This window comes from Saimiri boliviensis, chromosome 10 (assembly GCF_048565385.1).
Source record: "Saimiri boliviensis isolate mSaiBol1 chromosome 10, mSaiBol1.pri, whole genome shotgun sequence".
Taxonomy (NCBI): Eukaryota; Metazoa; Chordata; class Mammalia; order Primates; family Cebidae; genus Saimiri; species Saimiri boliviensis.
Genome location: NC_133458.1, coordinates 109508312 through 109527536, shown reverse-complemented (window position 1 = coordinate 109527536; position 19225 = coordinate 109508312). Strand labels below are relative to the sequence as shown.

General features: G+C 40.2%; 1 protein-coding gene across 1 annotated transcript in view; it reads right to left on the bottom strand.

Moving 5' to 3' along the window:
- SUN3 (Sad1 and UNC84 domain containing 3) overlaps positions 1-19225 on the bottom strand; it is a 42052-nt gene that overhangs the window by 6627 nt on the left and 16200 nt on the right. The window contains exons 4-8 of the mRNA XM_003930798.4: positions 14665-14705; positions 12770-12932; positions 11649-11733; positions 1831-1946; positions 76-243 (exon numbers count right to left, since the gene is read on the bottom strand). Of these exons, the coding sequence (XP_003930847.1) occupies positions 76-243; positions 1831-1946; positions 11649-11733; positions 12770-12932; positions 14665-14705 (573 nt within the window). The remainder of the gene's footprint in view (positions 1-75; positions 244-1830; positions 1947-11648; positions 11734-12769; positions 12933-14664; positions 14706-19225) is intronic.

Genomic DNA, 19225 nt, shown 5'->3' with positions numbered 1-19225 from the left:
AGATGGCCTCTAATTCCTAGCCAACCACCTTCTATCACAGGCCAATCTGAATGACAAATTTAGATAGCTTCTTACATAGACAGAAAATTCCTTGGGTGCACTGGAGATGTTTCCTGAGGGAGACACCTTCTCTGAGATGTGTTCCATGGTAACAGCAGTTGGTATGATCTTCCTAGCAAGCTTGATTAGAGTATGACCCTGGGAACCTGGAAAAGCCCAGCACTTTCCAGGGTAGACATCTGGCTGGAAAGAAAACACTGAATTAATCTCTTTTAACAAGTTATATAAATCCATTCCCACAATACTGGCCAGCTAATCACTATTGACTGCTGATCTCTGTTATGCCTGTCAAATAGGAAATCTCCCAAGACACCTCTAGTGTGGTTGCTCTTCGAGTGCACTGTATGCTGATAACAATCAGAGCCCTTTATTATAAGAGCATGTTTTCTTTCATTGCTCTAACTAGACTATAAGCTCTCATAAGGCAGCTAGAGGGCATGAGTGGTGATGCTGGTAAGACTAGTGATGGTGGTAGTGAGGATGATGGTGGTGACCACTGTGGTGATGATGGTGGTAATAATGGTGGCAGTGGAGGTGACGGTGATGGGTTGTAGCAGTAGTGGTGATGGTAATGGTGATGATGATGGTAGTGATGCCAATGGTGAAGATAATGGTGAGGATAGTAATGGCGGTGGTGCTGATAGTGATAGTGATCATTTAAATGGTAGTGGTGGTGATGAAGACAGATGGTGATGAAGGTGGTGGTAGTGGTGGCAGTGATGGTGGTGGTGGTGATGGCGATGGACATGGGGATGGTGATGAAGAAATATGGTGGTGGTGCTGGTGGTGGTGAGGGTGTTGATGGAGATGGGAGTGGTGGTGGTGGTTATGGTGGTACAGAAGAAAAGTGAGGTCTACTACTTTGTGGATATAAACTACAGCCTGAAATAAGATCAATAGATTTTACCCCTGAAAGTTCTAAATTTGCAACTAACTTCAGGTGTATGGATGAAGCTTGAGAGGTTGTCTGCTGTTTGTTGATGCCTACTGCCTTTAGAATGTAACTGAAAGGTTTGGTGGGGATCTTACCTGGAGGTTTCTCCTGTTATAATTGGACTTAAGAACATGTGGTCTGAATAGTACTTAGCACAGTACAGTACTGGCACTTAGGAGACAAGAACTTTCAACAAATGTTTATTGAATGAATGAAGTTTTCAATGAAAAAGGGTGGTCACACAATGAACTTACAGAAAAGACATGGAATTTATATGTTCTATTTGAGAATAAAATAATTTAGTTTACTAATCTTAAAATGATAAATAAGTAATCAATTAATCATAGTTTACTGACTATAAAATAAGACACAATTCATGCAGTGTATTGACTATAAAAAATGTAATGAGACGAATTCAGGTCTTGTAACAAGTTCAGACATCTTATATTGCCTCCATTTTATTATTTATTTATTTAGCGACCGAGTTTTGCTCTTTTTGCCCAGGCTGAAGTACAATGACACAGTCTTGGCTCATTGCAACCTCCGACTCCTGGGTTCAAGCAATTCTCCTGTGTCAGCCTCCTGAGTAGCTGGGATTATAGGTGCCTGCCACCATGCCCAGCTAATTTCTGTATTTTTGGTAGAGACTGGGTTTAACCACGTTGGCCAGGATGGTCTGGAACTCCTGACCACCTGCCTCGGCCTCCCAAAGTGCTGGGATAACAGGCATGAGCCACCAAGCCCCAGACCTCCATTTTTTTAAATTAACATTTTCATGATATATAATAATAACAAAATTCTAAAATAGAAATAAATGATTCTTAATTTAGCTTTACCTGAAGAATAGTATCTGGAGGCATTTCATGATTTAGGAAACCTATCCCATGCCAATACAATTTTGCTTTATTATTTTTATAACTTTCTGAGGTCCCAGCTTCAATGATGGAGGCTCCTAAAATTAATATAAAGTAATCTTTAAAATAAAGAAACAACATACACAATTCAAAACACATCATTTGAATTCTAACAATGTCTCTTGAAAATTATTACTGGGCAAATTATAAGTGAGGTAAAATTCATACTCAGGAATTGACAGGTTTCACTACCACTGAAATTTTGCCATTTTGAAAAAAAAGTTTATTCTGTTTAGTTTCACAAAATTGGAATTTGAGGCAATTAAATTAGACCTGAGACTATTATATGGATTCTGTATAACCTAAAAAGGTATATAGATCATATTTTAACAGCTGATGTGATTAAAAAAAAAAAAAAGCAGAAAACCGGCTGAGTGCCGTGGCTCAAGCCTGTAAGCCTAGTACTTTGGGAGGCCAAGGAGAGCAGATTGCCTGAGCTCAGGAGTTCAACAGCCTGGGCAACACGGTGAAACCCTGTCTCTACTGAAAAAAAAAAAAAAATACAGCCGGGCGCGGTGGCTCACGCCTGTAATCCCAGCACTTTGGGAGGCCGAGGTGGGTGGATCACGAGGTCAAGAGATCGAGACCATCCTGGTCAACATGGTGAAACCCCGTCTCTGCTAAAAATACCAAAAATTAGCTGGACATGGTGGCGCGTGCCTGTAATCCCAGCTACTCAGGAGGCTGAGGCAGGAGAATTGCCTGAACCCAGGAGGCAGAGGTTGCAGTGAGCCAAGATCGCGCCATGGCACTCCAGCCTGGGTAACAAGAGCAAAACTCCGTCTCAAAAAAAAAAAAAAAATACAAAAAAGTAGCCAGTTGTGGTGGCATGCATCAGTAGTCCTAGCTACTCAGGATGCTGATGCAGGAGACTTGCTAGAACCAGGGAGGCAGAGGTTGCAGTGAGCCAAGATGAGCACTCCAGGCTGGGTGACAGAGCAAGACTCCATCTCTAACAAAAAAAGCAGAAAACCAACAATGCTGCCAATGTCCTTCAAGTTATATTTGTAGCAGCAATTATGCAGATTCATTGAACTCGGTTTCAATCAAAGAGATACAAAATATACCCACCAAACGTTATCCCTTCAGGTTACTTCATTTTAGAAGCAAAGTGTATTTTATACATAAGAAATAAAGAAAACGTAAATTGCTTTTCAAATTGTATTTGCATAACACACCACAATACTAAAAATACATGTGCCTTATCAAATATCTGATTATTCATGCTTTTTTTTAGATGATACAATTTTTGAAATAGTAAATGAGTGCCTAGAGTTGCCAGATTTGAAAAATACAAGACTGCCATTTGAATTTCAGGTAAACAAAGAATAATTTTTTTAGTAGTGATCATGTGCCGTACAATATTTGGGATATATTTTTACTAAAAAATTATTTGCTATTTGTCTGAAATTTAAATTTAACTGGGCTCCCTTCATTTTATTTGGAAACCCTATGTGTACCTCGTTTTTGAAAGCCTGCCCAGTCACTATTCTACTCGACCAACTGGCTGGGCAGAATCTACACTTTCACCTGCTAATGTGGGGAATGAACATCCCACCCCCATAATCCTTTAAAAAAAAATTAAAATTGTAGTGTTGTGGAATTTTGAAAATAATTCCTATTTATTCCCTTTCTGATTCATAGAAAACTTTTAAATCCGCTTTATTAAGATATAATTCACATCCCATACAATTCACTCATTTACAGTGTATGATTCAGGGTTTTGTATTACATTCTTAGAATTGCACAACCACCACAATCAATTTTAGAACATTTAGTAAGCCTCAAAAGATACCCATAGCGGTCAGCAGTCATTCCCCCACCTCCCTCCTCAAGCCTCGGCAATTACTAATCTATTTTCTGTCCCTGTAGATTTACCTATTCTGGTTATTTCTTTCACTGAACCCTTGTAGTCAATCACAGCATGCCTTTTCACTAAAGCTACTTTCATTTAGCCCAATGCATCTGAGATTTGTGAACGTTGTAATGAGTATCAGAAATTCATCCCTTTTATTGACTGCAGGTTATTATGCCATTGTATGAATGCATCTGTTAGTCTTTATTGATGGGCACAGAGTTGTTCTCAGTTTTGGTGATTATTAATATCGTTGCTATAGACCAGGCGTCCCCAAACCACAGCCCGCGGGCCGCATGCGGCCCCCTGAGGCTATTTATCCGGCCCCCCGCCGCACTTCAGGAAGGGGCACCTCTTTCATTGGTGGTCAGTGAGAGGAGCACAGTATGTGGCGGCCCTCCAACGGTCTGAGGGACAGTGTACTGGCCCCCTGTGTAAAAAGTTGGGGGACGCCTGCTATAGACATTGTTGGCAAGTTTTGATGTGAACATATTTCAATTTATCTTAGATAAATATATAGAAGTGGGATTGCTGGGTCAATAAGGTGGTATATTTAACTTCGTGAAAAATTGTCAAACCTTTCCAGAGTGGTTGTGCCGTGTTACACTCTCACCCACAGCATATGCGAGGTCCCGTTGTTTCATGCTGTTGCCAGCCCTTGCTGTGGTCAGTTTTGTTTTGTTTGGCATTCTAATAGGTGTGTAGTGATATAACATTGAGCTTTTAATTGATGTTTCACTAGTGAATAATAATGTGAAGCACTTTTTCATGTACTTTTTTGACATGCATATATCTTTTTAATGAAGTGTCTTCTAAATCTTTTGCCTATTTTTTTTTCAGGTTGTCTGTTTGCTTAATTGAGGCTGGAGAGTTTTTAATAAATTCTGGATTCAAGAACATGTGCGGTTTCCAAATATTCTCCCCCAGCCTGTAACTTCTCTTTTCATTCTCGTAACTGGTCTTTTTTGCAGAGCAGAAGTTAATTTTGATGAAGCCCATATTATCCGTTATGTTCCTTTTACAATTATAGTTTTTCATATTGTGTTTAAAGAACCTTTAAAGACCAGTTTTTTTGTAGATAAACCTTTTTCTAACTCAAAAAATTGCTTTTTCTAGAATTTTATAGGTTTAAGCTTTATATTTAAGAATGTGACCCATTTTGGATTAATTTTTATAAATTGTGGGTTTTGGGGCAAGGTTTTTTATTTTTATTTTTGCATGTGAATGTCCATCTGTTCTAGCACCATTGACTTACCTTTTGTCTTTTTTTCAAAAATCTCTTCACCACATGTGTGGACTATTCCTAGACTTTCTGTATTGTTCCATCTATTTCACAAATATCACACTCTCTTGATTACCGTAAACTTATAGCAAGCCTTAAAATCAGCTAGTATGAATTCTCCAACTTTGTTCTTTTTTTTCCCCCAAAACAAATTTGGCTATTGTAGTTCGTTTGCCATTCTACATACATTTTAAAAATGGCTTGTCAATTTCTACAAATAATCCTGGTGGGATTTTGATTGGGATTCTATTGGATCCATAGAAAAGCTGGGCAGTATTGTCATCTTAATGGTATTGAGTCTTCTAAGCCATAAACGTGGTATACTTGTCCATTTATTTATATCTTCTTTTATTTATTTTATTATTGTTCTTTAGTTTTTAGATCTCAGTTTCCACATTTTGTTAGTCTTATACACAAGTATTTTATGTTTTTTACTTTACGAATAGTGCTGCTTTTAAATTTTCTCTAATTTTCTATTATTAGTATATAGAAATTGTAAACATATCCTTGAACGTGTAAACCTCATTTATTTTAGTAGATTTTTTAGTGGTTTTTCTACATAAGCATTCATGTTGTCCAACTAGAGCCATTTTTAATTTCTTCCCTTCTAATTTACATGGCTTCCCCCCCCACACCCTCTGCCTTTCTTACTTCTCTATTTTTCTTCATTTCCCTTTCCTGCCTTTTTTTTTTTATTAGTTCAAATTTTTTATTCCTTTGTTTTTTTATGTGTGTTTGTTTTTGTTTTTGTTTTTGTTTTTGTTTTGAGACAGAGCCTTGCTCTGTGGCCCAGGCTGAAGTGCAACGGTGCAATCCTGGCTCACTGCAGCCTCCTCCTTGTGGGTTCAGGCGATTCTCCTGCCTCAGCCTCCTGAGTAACTGATATTACAGGTGCACGCCAGGATGACCGACTGTTTTGTATTTTTAGTAGAAACAGGGTTTCACCATATTGGCCAGGATGGTCTCGAACTCCTGACCTCAAGCGATCTGCTCGCCTTGGCCTCCCAAAGTGCTGGGATTACAGGCATTGACCCACTGTGCCTAGCCTCCATTTTGTTTGTCTATTGGTTTTGGGATATCTCTGTAATTTTAAGTAATTATTCTCATTATTACAATGCACATACTGACCAGCTCATGGTTTATATAGAGTTAACATTTGATCATTTATATAAAACCTTTACATTTATAGATGCTCCTTAAATCTCACCCACTGACTTTTATGATTGTCATAGTATTAAATCTACATATATTAGTCCTCCACCACCAGATAATGTCATATATATTTTTCCTTTCAACAGCCACACATATTTTAAAGTACTTAAGGAAAGAAAATTACCTCATATTCTGTTGTTGTTTTGAGATGGAATTTCATTCTTGTCACCCAGGCTGGAGTGCAGTGGTGTGATCTCGACTTACTGCAACCTCCGCCTTCTGGGTTCAAGAGATCCTCCTGCCTCAGCCAGCTGAGCAGCTAGGAGTACAGGCCTGTGCCACCAAGCCCCGCTAATTTTTGTATTTTTAGTAGAGACAGGATTTCACCATGTTGGCCAGGCTAGTCTGGAACTCCGACCTCAGGTGATCCACCTGCCTAGTCCTCCCAAAGTGCTGGGATTACAGGCATGAGCCCCCGCGCCCGGCCACCTCATCTTTACTCACACATTTATCTTGGCTATTGCTCTTTCTTCATGCTTTAAGTCCAGCGTTTCTTGTTGGTGTCATTTCTAGTAAGCTGAAGAACTTCCTTTAGCAGATCCATTGGCAGAGATTTTTCTTATTTTTTTCCATCTAAGAATGTCTTAACTTTGTCTTCATTCCTGAAAGGTATTTTTACTGGATCCACAATTCTGCATTGCTAGAGCCTTTCCTTCAGCACATCAAACGTGTAGTTTCCTTCTCTTCTGGTCTCTTTTATTTTTGATAAGAAATCTGTAGTAATCATAGATTATTTTTTAGCTTCTTTCAAATATTTTTCTTCATCTTTGATTTTGAGCAATTTAATTATGATGAGTCTGCATGTCATTTTCCTTGAATTTGTCTTGTTTCTAATTTGCTGTGCTTTTTGAATCTGTAAATTTATGTTTTTTTAAAAAAAATTGAGTTTGAGATGCCTTTAGCTATTATTTCTTTAGATTATTGTCCTACATTGATCTCTTCCTCATCTCCCTCTGAGGCTGAAAGGATAAGAATATTATACCTTTTTATAGTATCCTATAGGCTTCCAAAAGTCTGTTTGCACTTTTTTCAAACTGTTTTTATTCTTTGAATTGCATAATTTTAAAAAATATGTCTTCAACTTCACTACTTTTTTTTTTTTTTTTTTTTTTTTTTTTTTTTTTTTGAGACGGAGTTTCGCCCTTGTTGCCCAGGCTGGAGTGCAATGGCGCGATCTCGGCTCACCGCAACCTCCGCCTCCTGGGTTCAGGCAATTCTCCTGCCTCAGCCTCCTGAGTAGCTGGGATTACTGGCACACACCACCATGCCCAGCTAATTTTTTTTGTATTTTTAGTAGAGACGGGGTTTCATCATGTTGACCAGGATGGTCTCGATCTCTCGATCTCGTGATCCACCCGCCTCGGCCTCCCAAAGTGCTGGGATTACAGGCTTGAGCCACCGCGCCCGGCCTTCACTACTTTTTTTTATTTTAAGTTTGTGGTACATGTGCAGGTTTGTTCCACAGGAAAACTTAGATCATGGGGATTTGTTGTACAGATTATTTTGTCACCCAAGGATTGAAGCCTAGTTCCCATTAGTTATTTTTCCTGATCCTCTCCCTTCTCTCACCCTCCATCCTCCAACAGGCCCCAGAGCGTGTTGTTCCCCTCTACGTGTTTATGTGTCCTCATCATTTAGCTCCCACTTATAAGAGAGCATGTGCTCTTGGTTTTCTATTTCTGTGTTAGTTTGCTAAGGATAATGGACTCCAGCTCCATCCATGTTCCTGCAAAGAACATGATCTGGTTCTTTTTTATGGCTGCATAGTATTCCATAGTATATATGTACAACATTTTCTTTATCCAGTCTATCACTGATGGGCATTTAGACTGATTCCATGTCTTTGCTATTGTGAATAGTGCTGCAGTGAACACACATATGCATATGTCTTTATATTAGAACAATTTACATTTCTTTGGATATCCCAGTAATGAGATTGCTGGTTTAAATGGTATTTCTCTATTAGGTCTTTAAGAAATCACCACACTATCTTTCACAGTGGTTGAAACAATTTACACTCCCACCAATAGTGTATAAGCATTCCTTTTTCTACACAACTTTGCCAGCATCTGTTAGTTTTTGACTTTTTGATAATAGTCATTCCGACTGGTGTGAGATGGTATCTCATTGTGGTTTTTATTTGCATTTCTCTAATTATCTGTGATGTTGAGATTTTTTTCAAATGATTGTTGGCCACATGTGTGTCTTCTTTTGAAAGTGTCTGTTCATGTCCTTTGCCCACTTTTTAATGGGGTTGTTTTGTTTTCTTGTAAATTTGTGTAAGTTCCTTATAGATGCTGGATATTAGACCTTCGTTGGATACAGAGTTTGCAAAAATTTCCTTCCATTCTGTAGGTTGCCTGTTTACTCTGTTGATAGTTTCTTTTGCTGTGCAGAAGCTCTTTAGTTTAATTGGATCCTGTTTGCCAATTCTTGCTTTTGTTGCAATTGCTTTTGATGTCTTTGTCATGACATCTTTGCCCATGGGTATGTCTTAAATGGTATTGCCTAGGTTGTCTTCCAGAGTTTTTGTAGTTTTGGCTTTTACATTTAAGTCTATATTCCATTTTGAGTTAATTTTTGTATATGGTGTAAGGAAGGAGTCCAGTTTCTGTCTTCTGCATATGGCTAGCTAGTTATTCCAGCACAATTTATTACATAGGAATCCTTTCCGCAATGTTTTTGTCAGGTTTGTAGAAGATTAGATAGTTGTAAGAGTGTGGTCTTATTTCTGGGTTCTATATTCCGTTCCATTGGTCTATATGTCTGTTTTTGTACCACTACCATGCTGTTTTGGTTACTGTAGCCCTGTAGTATAGTTTGAAGTTGGGTAACATGATGCCACCAGCTTTGTTCTTTTCACTTCTGATTGCCTTTGCTATTTGGGCTCTTTTTTCATTTTATATGAATTTTTGAATAGTTTTATCTAGTTTTATGAAGAATGTCAATGGTAGTTTAATAAGAATAGTATCAAATCTACAAATTGCTTTAGGCAGTATGGTCATTTTAATGATATTGATTCTTCCTATCCATGAGCATGAGATGTTTTTCCATTTGTTTGTGTCTATCTCTGATTTCTTTAAGCAATGGTTTGTAGTTCTCTTTGCAGAGATCTTTCACTTCCCAAGTTAGCTGTATTCCTAGGTATTTTATTCTTTTTGTGGCAATTGTGAAGGGGAGTTTGTCACCGATTTGGCTCTTGGCTTGACTTCTGTTGGTGTATAGAAATGCTAGTGATTTTTCCACATCAATTTTGCATCCTGAAACTTTGCTGAAGTTGTTGATCAGCTTAAGAAGCTTTCGAGCTGAGACTATGGGGTTTTCTAGATATAGGATTACGTTGTCTGCAAACGGGATAGTTTGACTTCCTGTCTTCCTATCTAGATGCCTTTTATTTCTTTTTCTTGCCTGATTGCCCTGGCCAGGACTTCTAATACCGTGTTGAACAGGAGTGAGTTCACTACTTCTTTTCTCTGTTTTTGTTTTTCTATGATTAAGCATATGTAGTCAATTTTAATTTTAGCTACTGTATTTTTCAGTCATAAAACTCCATCTGCTTCTTTTTATTCTCTCGGCTGAGAACTGGTATCTTTTCATTCAAGTGTACTTACTTTCACCCCAAAAGGCATAATTATGGTAGCTGCTTCAAGTCTTTGTGTGACAATTCCGACATCTGTGTCAGGATGGGGTTGGCATCTGTTGTCTTTTCCCTTGGAAATTGGTTTTATTTCCCTAGGAGTTTGCATGCCAAGTAATTGTCATTTGTACCCTAGACATGCTGAATATTATACTGTAAGACTCTGGGTCCTATAACAATCCACCAGGAAATGCTTTCATTTGCTTCATCCATTAGTTCAGAAATGTCAGTCCTCCCTCCTTTTATGGGAGGACTCAATTCAGTCCTTAAAACCTTTGCTACAGGCCTGTTGCGTCCATGCACCACTTAGGGGTTAGTCTAAGACTTGAGCCATAGTTCACATCATTGCCAAATTCTCAAAGCCTCTGCTTTGCTGCTTCGGGTCTGTTCCCATGAACGGGCAGCTGAGATGTGAGGCCAGAAGCTGGCCACAAACAGATAGGGGAGCAAGCGCCTTCTCTGCAGATTTGCCTTCCCAGGCTTTCTCCCCACACTCTGGCCCACAGGACTACTTTATTCTGCGTCTTTGGCTAGAAAAACAGGACTTTCCCACAGTTTTAGCTGCCCAACTTGCTTCCACATTTGCAGCTCTGTAGTTGCTGCCTGCCTCAGCTGCAAGAGAAAAGAAAACTCCCACAGGGTTCACATCTGCAGTTTTTGCTTCGCTTCCACCAACTGCCTGCTTTGTTTACTTTTCAGCCCACTCTGGTCGTTGGTTTTTGAATTTTGTCCAGGTAACTTTCCATTGTAATCAGTTGGAAGGGACTTAATAGGCTTTCTCCATCTTGGCCAAACCAGAGCTGACATTTGTTTCCACCTTTAAGGTTACAGAGGAGCCTGAGCCTTTCCTTCTTCTCCACACTCTGCATGAGCTACCCGTGAGCCTGCATCCACCACATAGGCTTTTCAAAATGGAAGTTGTAAATATATCAATACAAAGAAGAAAGCATTAAACAAGTGTATCAGAATACCATGACAAAAAAAAAAAAAAAAGGACTATGGTTCCTCTCCCATCTTATCCCAACACTCATGCTTTAGGGAATCAGGTTTGGGAAAGTTCTGCCTTCTAACTCTCTCAAAAAATGCATGCTCACAAGACTGAGTCATCATCCTGTTCCAAATGCTCTCCAGTTCATGCAAGCTGGACATTTATTTTCCTGGCATAAATTTGACTATCAATTGATTAAAATTAGCATTACTGTGTTTTATATTGCCTTCCTCCTGTCCCTTTCTTCTTTCCTTCCACATTGTTAACTGAACACATCTTGTTCATAGACTATTATTGGCATGGTAGAGAAGATGAAAGGTTAATGATTCATAGCCTTAGCCCTTAAGAATTAATCTTAATTGGAAGATATTAGGAACATTATATATAACCTTTAAACATTGTCATTTAATCTCTAATAATGCATTTAGATTATCATAAGTCATTTTAGTGTGTAATAATATAAAATGTCCTGATATTTTGTGCCTTCTGCAACTTCATTGTGACATCTTGGCTTTCTTGGTGGTTCTTTCAGATGCATGCTAATGAAGTTGCACAAGCCCTGTTCCCTGGAACATTTGCTCTCAGAAAGCACTCAATGACAACTATTTCTATTCTCTTCTTGAATTCTCTAAATTGATTAACTCCCCCACCCCCACCGCAAGTTAAAAGATAAGTACGTTTTCCTCATATAGAAATGTAGAGAATAGAGACACACTTGGAGGATTCTTTTTTTTAATGCTCCTCTTTTCACGTTTTTGGTACTCACCAGCCGACCTCAGGGCATAATCAGCCATCGGGACTTGGTCCTCTCTCCACTTTTTAAGTACGTAATTAACCAAGTTTGACATTTCCTGTAGAAATTTTAGAAAGAGGTTTCTGTTAACAAAAAATCTCTGCCAACTGCTTGAGTTTTGACCATTTATTTTTTGGACCTAATCTGCAAAATTAGAATAGCAGTGAGCACCTATCAGCTGCGCTCTGAGCCTCGCACTGTGCATGAATCTGGAACGACGTCTTCACAGCTCTTGGGAGTGTCCTTCTCAGGCATATGATGTAAATAAAGCCAAGGTGTGTGCAGGGAATCCCCCCAGGGTCACACAGCGTGGTGGACCGAGGGCTCCTTCTGAAGCCCTAATCACTGCACCACAGTGCTTTCTGAGTGAGGTGTGAGATGAGGTTATGCTGTGACCTGCTGTATTCCCTCCCTCATTAGTGTCCTGTGCTTAACAGTAAAGACTTGAACGTTCTGGAGTTATTTGGGAATCAAGGCAGTTATACACAGACTATGCAATTGCTTATATTAGACATTTTTCACCAACTCTAATTAATATTGGGTTAAAGCACCCTGAGCCAAAACGGAACACCTTCACAGTGACAAGGCCTGGAGGGTGGCAGGTGGTCTGCGTCAGATTGCTGTGCATTTCAAAAAGTAGACATTAAGGAAGAAGAAGAAGGCAGTTGTGACAGCTGAAGAGAAAGAAGCAAAACAGAGTTCACGGTTTCCATCATAATTTTGCCTGAATCTGATGCTGACTAGACTAACTATACTAGCTACGAAGATGGTGAATTCAAATCTTTTGCTATTTAAGGTCTGTGTATAGAACTCAGAGACTGTTATTTCTATCTTTTTAAAAAACTGGAAAATAGAACAGTTATTTATTTTGGCGTGAAGTAAGTCAAATGCAATAGAATGTCTTCTCTGTGACACAGCATTTATGAAACCATGGGTTTCCGTACACCAACCAAATATCGGTCAAAACGCCGGATTTTCCACTGGGAGAAGCAGCAGATGTGGCACCGGAAGGACACACTCACTCCCCATCACCCTGGACATCCTCACTATCTGCCACCCCAACCCCGCCCAACCCGTCTTGCCTCATCCAGGACCTCTGTGTGGTCCGGGTCCTCTGCAGGGTCTCCATGGGTGCTCCAGCTGTGATTAGTGTCCATACCATCCTTCATATCTCTAAGCAATGCCTTCAGGACATCTATTTGTTCAATCAAAAATAGAATTTCACGAAAATTGTTTTCCAAAGTCTGACTTTCTTTCCTGTAAAGAAAATGAGAGGAAGAAAGTGCAAAGCTCCTGTTATCAGCTGCTGTTGGGCTTTGGAGCCCGCCTCATGGCGAGGTACCTTATGTTGTTGAAGATATATGTTCTTGAGTGAGGGGAGAGCGGAGCATGCCCATTTGTCTAAACCATCATACTTCACTAAAAAAAAAAAAAAACAAGGACAAGCTGGGCACTGTGGCTCATGCCTGTAATCCCAGCACTTTGGGAGGTCCAGGTGGGAGATCTTGAAGTCAGGAGTTCAAGACCAGCCTGACCAATACGGTGAAATCCTCTACTACAATCCTCTACTACAAATATAAAAATTAGCTGAGTGTGGTGGTGTGCGCCTTTGGGAGGCTGAGCCAGGGAGGCTAAGGAAGGAGAATCACTTGAACCCGGGAGGCTGAGGTTGCAGTGAGCCAAGATCGTGCCACTGCACTCCAGCCTGGAGACAGAGCGAGACTCTATGTTAAACAAACAAACAAACAAATGAACAAAAAACCAACGACCTCCAGGGGTCACATGGCTGAGGGTGTCCTACTGTAGTGCTTGGCCGGGCTCTGCACTAGGAAGGCAAGGCTCAATCAACGTTGCTGGTCCCCCAGCTGGGTGATTTCACACAAGTGAATCCTAAATCGAACTGGTACCCTCCTTCCAATCAGGAACACCGTGCATTTCCAGTGTAGTACAGAGCAGTGACTTTCCAACTGTAGCCTGAGTTCAGTGGAAATGCATTAGAGAAGGGGTGGCTGGGGGATCCAGCCAGTGGGCAGCCACCAGTTACCAGTTTGACTGCCTGAGCATGCAAGATTTTATTTCCCAAGCATGGGATTTCTATGTTTACAGTTTGAAAAGTGCTGGTAGAGAGAATAAGAAAATGTCAAGTGAATAGGTAGTTCTTTATGCTGAAAAAGTATAAGCACTACTTATCTAGTATTTTTCCCCATTTGTGAAATGATACATATTTAAAATTGGGGAAAAAAAACCAAGCATTTAGAAGAAATAAACACCAGTAAATTTTAATGACTTTTTGCCAGTTTTTATTTCATGCAAAAAATTAGTAACAAAATCATATTTATAATTTTGTGTCTCCACTACACTTCCAAATCATTAAACCTATTTTAAAATTATTTAAATGGCTTTATAATTCTTCATTTCATGAATATATTCCAATGTATTTAACCACTGGCCTATTTTTCTTATACAGTTGTTTTCCACTTTTAATAATCATAAATAATAGGGAAAGCACACCTCAGTGTGTATTTTGTTAAGGAATGCTCCATAGATGTGGAAATATATAAAAGGGCAAATAACTTTCTAAAGTACGAAAAATGTTACTGTTTGGTGTTTAAAATTTTAAATTATGTATATGCATAAGTGAGAGGAGGCCATTTTTCTTGGGTTGTTTCCTTCTTCTGATAAATCCAAATCACAATAAATGTACTATTTTTAATACTAAATACAGCATGTGTAGATTAATTCACTTCTAACCTTTTAATTTTTTCTATCTCCTTTTTTTAATTTTTCTTCCTCCTTGCTTTCCATTTGCATATATGCATAGAGAAATGCTAGGAATAATGTCATTAAATATTAATAGTAGGTATTTCTGGGAGTGAAATTTTGAGTTATTTCAGGGCGTAACTTTTCTTTCCCATACTTTTCTGTACAAAAACATTTCAGTATTGGAAACCACACCAGAAAGAGGCACAGAGCAAAAAATTTCACTCACTTTAAAAGTTCCAGTTGTTCTTTAGACATACGAAGTCTGGCCTGAAAACAACAGAAAAATATAAATCATTCTGAATTCTGCTTATTCAAATAGAGTTGTTGTTGTTTTCTTTTTCTCAGAAAAAGGAAATAAATGGCACGTTGACTCCTGATCTACAGACGTGCTGGCTGGAAAGCAGGAGCATCCTCTGAGAGGCCTCTTTCCCAGCCTCACCTGTACCTCATGAATGGATTTGAAGGAGATCTATTTAATGAGTGACATTCAATGGGAGCTCCTGGAAGGGCGCATCATTTCCTGTTTCTCAAGACTGTAAAGGCCTGAACACAGTCTGAGGAGGAGGAGAGAGGGAGGTTGGAAAAGGAAAAGAATAGAGTGAGGGGGAAGAGAGGGAAGGCAGGAGAAGGGGGAGAGGGGCCCCTAGTGGATGTGGGAAAGCCCAAGAAGCACGTGGCGGCATTAGAGGGTCATGCTGGGCTCTTTGGGTTTGTCCCTGAACAAGAAGGGAGCCTCCCACTAACAAATAAGAAAGGGATGTGATTACTTTTGGGTTAGATTAACAATCACAATCAGAAAATTGCAGAAATTTCTCTAACACTGATGACATGTCTGGTGCGGATGATTTCTGGTACGGATGGTCTTGGTGGTGCCAAAACCAAGACGAGAAACCAGGAAAAGGTAGAGTTAATATTTGCACGTAACATGTGGCTGTGAGGATGCTGTGGAGGTGATCAGTGAAAATGTAAACACTGGAGAGATGGAGGATACCGGAATGCAGACAGCACTCTGGTCCGCACTACGGCACTGCCTGTTCCTCAGCCTGGAACGGGGAATGGCCTAGCTGCCTCTTCTTGTCACTGAAAAGACCTCAGTGGTGTAGGCCTGGGTAGCCAGCACCTCTCTGCCCCTTAGCTCATCCTGGTGTGTGTCCTACCACAGACGACAGTGGCTGTCTGCCCACATTCCAAAGCCCTGCACTCTCTTCCCACCTTTCTCTACCCAGCATGAGACACACACACAGACAAACACACACTCCACAAACACACACTCACACATACACACATGCTCATGTGCACATCACATATGCATACATGCACAACGCCTTTTCCAACATGAGATGGTTGGAGAAGGTCAATAACATTACCCGCAGAGAAAGGGGGGCAAAAGAGAGCACCCTGGGGCACCAACCTTGAAGGGCTCAGAGGCCAGCAAGAGTGTGGACAAGCTGAAGAGAAGGGGAGGCCAAATGTGAAAGGGCGATCTCTTCCCCAGAGAATTCCAGTCAAAATAGTCAACACTGGCCCTTGAGAAATGGTCCCTGACATCCTTTCTTTACAGTCTGGAACTCCCCTACCCTAACATGCTGTATTTAAGTGGCTTATCAATTAAAAGGCAGTATCTTTGACTATGTGCCAAGAAAATAATGTAGATCAGAATGGAGGGATGATCAAGTGTGAGAACCAAGAGTGACTTGAACAATGTTTCCTTGGGTTTAAACTTAAATCTTGGAGGATTCCAGTGTAGGGCTGAGGGCCCCACAGGGTCGTGAGGTGTGCCTTATGCTGTGCTGAGGCGCAGGATCTGAGAAATGAAGAGACAGAACATAGAAGTACAAGGAAACACAGCTGGGCTCAGGGGGCCACGCTGCTTATAAGCAGAGTCAGGCGAGGCCCCGAATGTCCAAAAGCGTGTGTATTTATTGTGTATTGGTTAGGGGGCAGGGCAGTGAGTGAAATCATCTTTAAGGATAGTGATGGAGTTGTAAGCAATAAAACAAGGGGTCCACCCCCATTAGGTCACCTAGGCTAGGAGGCGGACAGTTCGCAGCAAGGGGACTGTTCCCATGAAGGCAAGGGCCGTGTGCAGTAAGGGGTCCACCCCTATTGGGTGACCAAGGCTTGAAGGTGGGCCTTGCGCAGTGAAGAGGGTGCAGTGTGCAATACTTCTATCTATGGGCAAACTACTTCTAAGAAGATTTATAGGAGGACGCTTTAAGTCACACAGTAGTGGACAAAGCTGTCAACGTTACCACCACCTTCTGGCAGCTTCCAATGGCTTCTATGGGAAGATGCTTTTCGAGCAGCACAGTAGCAAGAGCTGATAAAGTTCACAGTCACCAGGATGGATTGCCGGTCTGAGGGCAGCCTTCCACAAGAACTGGAGCAAAGTCCTACAACTCCTTTATCAGGAGGAGTGGCTCTCTCCCCAAGCCTGCCATACAGCGGGTATTTTTACGATACTGCACGCTGCCGCCTGGGCCATGGATTCTTGTCCTGGTATAACCGTTTTTCCCTAAATCATGCTCTGCACTGTGTCTGCTCTAGGCATTCCTCTGATTATAAACTAAGATATAATTATATATATGTAGGGAAGTTTTCTTTAGGCACTCATACTATTAACTATTATATGATTATATACAGAGGATTATATAAAGGGATTCTTCAAGCCCTAATACTATAAACTAACATATGGTTATATAAAGGATTATATAAAAGGAAATAGCTGAGTAGCAACACTATAAACAGATATTCTTCAAGCCCTAACTGCACCAGGGTTCTGGTTAGGTCTCTTTCCTCGGTGCCCATATGGGGAGTTACCCACATTCCAGCAGCAGTTTCCAGAATTCTGTCTCATCCACATACTCTCCCTGCCAGGCTGGGAAGCAGATGCCTATGTGTTTAGGGATCACTTTCTTGCAGCAACAAAACTCACACTTCAGGTGCCCAACAGAGAACTCAAAGGGACCCTATGAGTTTCCTGGGGCTCTTATCACAAATGATCACAAACGTGGTGACTTGAAACAATGGAAATTTATTCTGTCACTGTTCTGGAGGCTGAAAGTGTGAGGTCAATGTGTTCACATGACTACACTCCACTGAAGGTCCTCAGGGAGATTCTGTTCTTGCCTTTTCTAACTTCCGGTGGCTCTGGGTCTTCCTAGGCTTATGGCTGTGTCACTCCACTCTCTGCCTCTGCCTTTTTGTGGCCTCTGCTCCTCTCTGTGTGTCTCTCCTCCATAAGTCTTCTAAAGAGACCCCTGTCATGGTATTTAGGACCCATCTGTGTAATCTAGGACAATTTCATCTCAAGAACCATCTGCAAAGATCCTTTTCCCAAGTAAAGGTCGCAATCACAGGTTCCGGGGATCAGAAGGCAGAGATGTATCTTTTTGGGGATTACCTTTCAACCTCTTACAGTGACCATCAATGTGTTATCTGGGAAATAATGCCCCATCTTTCCCCAGTAATTAATCTTCTTTCCTGTTTCAAAGACTGGCTTTTTATCAGATTGCTTTGCCCAAAATAGTGCAATACGCTATAAATGTGTTATGTCTCGTGTGATGCTGTTGTGTCACGTTATGATAATGGTGTCGAAATGGAATATAGTGTGGCACACAGGAAAAATACTGCCTTGCTTTTTTCTGAACAATTACATTTCTTATATGTTCTCCTCAACATTTATATTTTGACAAAGGATGTGAGTTTGGAAGCCTCTCATTGGTAGAGATTCTCACTTCTAGCTTTTCACATCCTGTTTGAGCAAGTTCCCTCTCAGTAGGAGCAGTGTTTTCAATTTGTTTCTTTTTTTCTGTTTTAACCTTAAAATAACGTATAGAAAATACTGCTCAATTAATTTGCTGATAAATGAACTGGAAGGTTCCTTGAGAAATAATTTTTTTCACAATTTTAAAAACATTTTTATTTTGCCTTATTCCCAAAAGCATTTCAGGGAGTTTCCCTATAGTATATAGTATACCGTATGAGAACGTGTAGGAGAAAACAGTAAGTGAGGAAATGAAAGTGAAGAGAAAATAAATATTGGAAAAACAAGATCACAAAAGATGGATGAGGTCATAACCTAGTTGTGCCTGAAATTCTTGAAAGTTATTAGCTGTGGGCTATAAATTTGTTTTAGAGGATCACAGTAACCACACAGGGTGTGGCGGAGGGGCAGGCCAATGACCAAAATTTACCACATCCACAATGTGGAAAAAGAAAATCAAAAGTGTTCTAGAGGCTGCTTTATGTATAGTTATTATCTTTCTGCAACATTCCTGGCAATGAGATGGAGGTTCGGTGTCCTAGGAACCTTCTTCGTGAAAGATCCCTCCCTGCAGGCTGTTGACATCATAACAAAGCCTACATCAGGCAAAGCCTCATTAGATGTGAAAATGTCCAGAGAACTTGTTAAGAGGACACAGCCTCCAGGGATATTGTTTTCAGCAACAAAGTCCCTGTGCCCATCCTAACTATGGATTACGGTAAGTTCTGTCTGCATATGCTGTCAATTCACAGCCTCCTGGGATATGAAGGCATTAGGTAGAGGCTGGCAAAGAAATAGCTATGGGCTTTTTTTTTTTCTCAGATAATGTTGACTGAGACCCAAAGCTTTATGCCTTGGAATATAGCTCTAGTGATTTGAACCAGGATAAATTCAATGACATGTTAACAAATTTCTTATGTGGTCATTAAAAAAATTTTTTTCTCAGTGAAGTCCCATAAGACATCTAATTTTAAACTATATAACTTTAAGGTGAATCCTACAAACTATAGTGATTGCAGAC